Source organism: Dermacentor silvarum, chromosome 3 (genome assembly GCF_013339745.2).
Source record: "Dermacentor silvarum isolate Dsil-2018 chromosome 3, BIME_Dsil_1.4, whole genome shotgun sequence".
Taxonomy (NCBI): Eukaryota; Metazoa; Arthropoda; class Arachnida; order Ixodida; family Ixodidae; genus Dermacentor; species Dermacentor silvarum.
This window is the reverse complement of record NC_051156.1, coordinates 159,263,486-159,269,538: the sequence shown is the minus strand read 5'-3', so window position 1 is coordinate 159,269,538 and position 6,053 is coordinate 159,263,486. Positions and strand designations below refer to the sequence as shown.

Here is a 6,053-nt window from a genome sequence, read left to right as displayed (position 1 = left end):
CATTAAAGAAATGATGAATTAATGGAAATTAAAGTTCCCCATCCGCCGCCTGGGTTTGAGTGGTGGCACTGGCTAACGCTTCCTGGTTTAGTTATAGTTGTAAAAACATAAATACCCAAGAAAGTGAATGGGAAAACGGCGCCGCGTTAGCTCAATGGTAATTAAGAGCATCGCACGCCTAATGCGAAGACGTGGGATCATTCCCCACCTGCGGCAAGTTGCTTTTTCATCCACTTTAATTTCCATTCATTTACCATTTCTTTAATTCAATTAGTGAGTACAAGCAATTTCCCTATGTTCTGCTTGGTGTCTATCTTTGTCGGCTTCCTATGATATGATTAATAAAATCGGGCCCCTCGGTTCCCTTTCTTTTCGTTCATTACATAAAGAGGGCTCGAATCCGGCAACATTGATGCCTTCAGGTAGCATATGTGGGTTTATTGGCCCGTTGCCTTCATCCAAAAACATCACGTACTCTGGACGCCTGCAGCAGAAAGGATGTTCCACATCCGCCGCCTAGGTTTGTGAGTGGTGGCGCTGGCTAACACTTCCTGGGTTAGTTATAGTTGTAAAAACATAATATATATATATATATATATATATATATATATATATATATGTGTGTGTGTGTGTGTGTGTGTGTGTGAACGATATATATGAACGAGAAGAAAGGGGAACCGAGGGGCCCGATTATTATTAATCATATCATAAGAAGCCAACAAACAATGACCCGAAGGACAACATAGGGGAAATTACTTGTACTAACTAATTGAATTAAATAAATGATAAATGAATAAAAAAAAAAAACAACTGTCCGCAGGTGGGGAACGATCCCATGTCTTCGCACTACGCGTGTGATGCTATATATATATATATAACCCATGGCAGCTAGACCCGCCCAGACCCGCCCGTCTAGCTGCCATGGGTAGACCACGGAAATTAAAGACACCAGAAGAACAGCGTGAATACAATGCTCGACCATGTGTGGTGTTTTCTACACACACAAAAAAAAAAAATTGTTTTTCTTGTACTATAACGTTTATGATTTATATTATGTGCCCACCTCAACCCTCCTCACGTTTTTGTGCAAGTGCTCACGCAGCTGGGGACCGCACAACTTTTCGAACTCTCCGTGGGCTGCCTCGATAAAGCAACCAGGTTTCATTTTTGCTTCGGGGTCGCACTTGCGAACGCGAGAGCGCGACAAGCGCTGCTAGGTTACACGCGGCTGCCGACGCACAGCTGCCAAACCTCGGCCCACGGCCTGTTTGATCTCGCTGCCACATTTGGTTGTTTCCGGCGTCAGCATCCGAGGCAGGTGCATGATGGACGCGCTACATGCACTGCGCCTCCGTACCGTACGCGGTAAAAGCCGGTTCACCCATTGTACGCTGCGGCAGGGCTTACCGGCAACACAGAACACCTACGGGCCATTCAGGAAACACATTGCGAAGTTCTAGGAGATTTTCAAAAAAGCGCGCCATTGACACGTGGTTCTTCTATGCACCACTGGTGTCGCGACCTGCCGCGTCACGTGACCCACGCCGTCCTTCAAACTCGTCGTGAGTGGTTCGTGTGTTGGTGGGGCAAGCCAGAGTGCCGTGGACGCAGTGGCACACGTTCGCGAAAACATGTCTGAAAACAAACCGGACAGTGAGATGGAGGATCGCACAGAAGACGAGACCAAGGTGAGCAACGCCGGCAGCTTGTGCCGATCATGGATCTACGCCAGCCGGCGGCGCTTGGACGGGGCCGCCACTAACACTGCGTGCCAACAACAGGCGACCGTTTTCTCGAACGTCCCCGCCGTCGTGGTCACGCCGGGGGCACGTGTTGAGCCCCGCGCCCGTCGCGCGAGTCTGCGGGTCCGGAGGCCGTCGTCTCGCGTTCCGGCTGCGCTATCGAGCGGCTTCCTGCACCGTGCGGCCGGCGAAATATTTCAAATTGAATCCGTCTTTCAGACAACGTCCATAATGGCGGGCGATTCGTGGAGCGGGAGTTTGATGCGACCCTAGCGCCATCTTTCGCGACCGATAGAAAGCGCGCGCGTCGTTGTCATGACTACGCTTCGCGAGGCGCCCATCTCTCTCTCTTTTTCGTCGCTCGCGCGGCCGGCCAGGCGAACTCTCGGTGCCATTGCTCTTCGGCCGTAACGCAGAGATCAACTTGTAGTATATCTTCGAACCGGCATTCAGGAAGGAATCGGCGTTGCAGTGCAGCGGTATATTCCCGCGTGCAAGTGTTAGAGTGGAATCATGAGGGTGAGAAAGGTTCCGGTAAGTTTTAATTGTTTCCTTCTTGTAACCAGAGTCTCCGCTGGGCACGCAGCGCATTCGCCTCGCGCAGGCTTCATGGGAAGTGCGTGCGGTTGTTCCATCACTTCGTTTCCGTCGCTGCGTTTTTTGCCACCGAAGACGATGTAAACGCCCGAGAAGATTGCACGTGTAGGTTAAATTCTCAGGATTGTTTGGAGCGTATAGATTTCAAGAGGTAAGCGATCTGTATTGCCCGACATCTTTGCTGCGCGCGGGGGTGTTCGTTCCAGTCGAACCGCGTTTGTAATGTCCGTTCGCTTCGTGCTTGGCGGTGCTGGCTGTCGAGGAAAACAGCGGGGAAAGGTGTGGAGGGGTGTCCGCGTGCAGGGCGTTCGAAAATGGTAGTGACGGCGTACTAAGCGCCGTAGGCGATGCATAAGAGATTGAAAAAGACAGCAAAAAAAGGAAACGGTAATCTGATCGCTTAAACCGAAGAGAGAGAGAGAGAAAAAAAAAGGATCGTTTCTGCTGTCGAGGTCGTCGTCCTGGCTTGCGAGAGTAGAAAGTAGTAGAGTGAAGCGTTGTCCCTTCGGCTATCCGTTAGCTGCGCTAGGCGCGGTGGGCAACTTCCGATTCTGTGCTTTGCAGGCGACGGCCTCTAGTGCAGCTACTCCTCGAACGATAACGACTTACACTAAAAAAAAAAAAAATTATAAAGCGACACATGCAATGCGACACGGTAAAGTGCCGCTAAAATCACATACTCGAGTTTTTCGCGGTCGTTAAAGGTGTAAACGGCCGAATGAACACGCATTCGATCTAGGCCGTTATGTGGCGCTGCGGTACCTCCAATAGACTCTACAATAGATAGAAGTTTTAACATAGAGATAATATGGCGATATGCAATATGCTAAGCTGCAATAGATGTATTAAAACTCATTAGTTCAAGCAGGCTAGGTGACTATTCGTCTCCACTCCGTTTTAAAGGGGATGCCAGTTGAAATAATCAATTTCAATGCCGGCTGTTATTTGCTGCTCCAGTAGGCCTGTTGTCATGTATGGTGCAGCTACTTCTAGATAACCTGTTAAAATCTTCGAAAGCAAACAGATTGGGGACAATTATTCAGACAACACGAGCACTAGCTCGCAACTATCTTTGCCCGTCATTTTATCACGCTGTTCGTTTTTGGAGATGTTAACCTACCAACTCAACCAGCTTGCTGTTTTGATCCTCTTAAAAGTTTCGCGGTTGGTGCTGGGCTTACAGGGAATAGTGTCACGTTTAGAAAATGTCGACCGGTCTCTCGGTATGTGCTTGTGGATCGGGCTGCATTTTCTCTGGCATACTGTGTCGTTCACTGATCTGACAGTTCAAGAAACAAGCGCAGTGATGACATCATTCGGCACGTAGAGTTCTGTGCAGCACCCTAAATTGCCCAACATGTACCTCCCCAAGATAAGCACTTACGGAACTTGTACATTGAGCTTTAGCAAAAGTTGCAACAGCAGTAGCATCTCCCTGAATCACGTAGATTCTGTGCAGCACCCTAAATTGCCACATGTACCCTCCCCCAAGATAAGCACTTACGGAACTTGTACATTGAGCTTTAGCAAAAGTTGCAACAGCAGTAGCATCTCCCTGAATGCCCAAGACTGGGGGAACTCTGCAGTGCAAGTATAATGAGCTGGAGTGCAGCTTAACATTTACGGCCACCTGCCACGGTGGTGTAGTGGCTGTGGCATTGCACTGCTAAGCCCGAGGGTGTGGGATTGAATCCCGACCGCGGTGGCCGCACTTTGACGGTGCCAAATGAGAAAAGAAAGAAAAAAAAAATGCTCGCGTGCGGTGCGTTGGGTGCTCATTGAAAAAAAACCCAGGTGGTCAAAATTGTTCCGGAGTGCCTCCACTACGGCGTGCCTCATAATGATATTGTGGTTTCGGTACGTGAAACCCCAGAATTGAATTCTAATTTTAAAAACTTGTATGACATTTTTTGGGCAAGATTCGAGGTTGGTGCAAGTAAAAGCTTTGACCACGTTTGAAATTGTGCAATGGAGATCAGCAACTGGCATCAAGCTAGGTTTTTGTCATTTGCTATCATTTTCCCTAGAGAACTCTGCTCCAACATTATTTTAATATACTGCTATAGCGTGACACAGATATGATGAAGAAACAGACAAATATCCTTTTGATGTGAAGAGATGGGCATCATATTAAGAATTTTACCTGCTTAATAAACATTACTCATTGTAAAATGTTCAGTTGGGGTTCTGCTGGGCATGACGGAAGGTGAATTGATCATGGATGTTGGTCACACAATCCAGACAAGCAGTTTGACTCTGCAGAGATGCACTTGAGTGTGTGTATGTATGCAGTGAGGTGTTCCAATACGCACTTGTGGCAACACATGAAAGGAAAGAAATGGGACTTTCTTGTCAAGTACAAGATGCTAAAAGCTTCTCAAGGTAGTAAATTTCATGTGGCACTTTCCAGCGCCAGACACTGGTGTGCAAGTGCTTGCTAGTTCTGCACCACAAATAAGCAATGCTATTGCATGTTGGCCAATACCTCCTCTACCAGTCGGCACATTTTCCACCCATAATCACTAACGATGATCTCTTTGGTCTAGCCCTGTTGGCTACCCTGCTACTTTACACTGCAAGTAAAAATTGCCGGTGACAAGAGTTTTGTCACGTCACCACATCCCATTTTCTTGAGGTAGTGCCATGACTGACAGCTTTCATTCTCGGCACATTGAGCACAGCGGTTGCCCATCGCCGCCTGCTCATTTATCGTGGTCTGGTACAAGCTCGAGGAAACAATCGACGACAACCACGTGTAGTACACGTTGCTCTCGGAATTTATTACGATTGCAATTAACACTTTGAGCGGGCCAGCTAGTTATAGTTTACTTAAGTGAGCAATTCCTCGAAGAGAAAACGCTAGGTAAAGAGGGGGGGGGGGGGCCTCCAACTTACCTGGGAATACGAGCGGCCACGGCAAAAACGTGGTTGACTATTGCGGGAACTGGAGCGGCGGCGGAGCCTTCTGCACTGACTGCTTGCTGGTGACCAAAGAGAGTCGGGCAGTGTCGGAGGGATCTCACCTGACTCGTCCGGTGGCACTGATAGAGCTTGCGATGCCATTGCGCCGCCCGCAAAAGGAAGGCCTCCCACCCCCCTCCTCACTTGCGCCCGACACGACGTTTGCCACGTGTGCGAATGTCATAGGACATGAGGATTGCCACAATCTCCAGTTGTCTTTGAGAAGTCAATGGTGAGGTCTCTACGAGCCTCCAGCAACGCGTAAATTTCACCTGGTTTTCTGCAAGTCGCTTGAGTGCATGCTTCTTAAACTGCTTGTTGGTTAGTGCCGATTTGTCGCTACTAGTGCACTTTCTGCTTTGGCATTGGACTTTTTGCAAATTTTTCTCGTTGAGAACTTCGTTGATATGTTGCGGTTCATTGCGTCTGCCCGGCTCTTACGGTCTAAAAATGGCAGTCCCGTTTAGTTTTCATAGGGTCATGTGTATTAGCTTACTGTTTGTTAGTTTTTTTTTTCTGGTTGTTGTGTCCAAAAACTGCGACAGTGCACCACAAATGCGGAATTGTACATCAGTGGTGCCTGCGTTGACCACTGTGGCAGATGGTCACTTTGCAGCGCCTGGTTGGCGCAGCACTATACAAGGAGCACCAAAAAAAGCAAGCACTTTCAGGGTGCTATGCTGACTGAAACGCTGAGATTGTACAGGGCATCGACAACGCTGACGAGTCTGCAGAAGTGCGGGAGCTTGAGGA

General features: G+C 48.5%; 1 protein-coding gene across 2 annotated transcripts in view; it reads left to right on the top strand.

Moving 5' to 3' along the window:
• Window positions 1–1,532: 1,532 nt before the first annotated feature.
• Window positions 1,533–6,053, top strand: part of LOC119445977 (nucleolin) — a 28,025-nt gene continuing 23,504 nt past the window's right edge. The window contains exon 1 of one of the 2 annotated variants that reach the window (XM_049663768.1): window positions 1,533–1,688. In XM_049663768.1, coding sequence (XP_049519725.1) covers window positions 1,632–1,688 — 57 coding nt within the window. In that variant the 5' untranslated portion in view covers window positions 1,533–1,631. Of the gene's footprint in view, window positions 1,689–2,103; window positions 2,277–6,053 lie in introns of those variants that run through there. The other variant, XM_049663769.1, reaches the window with a different exon arrangement.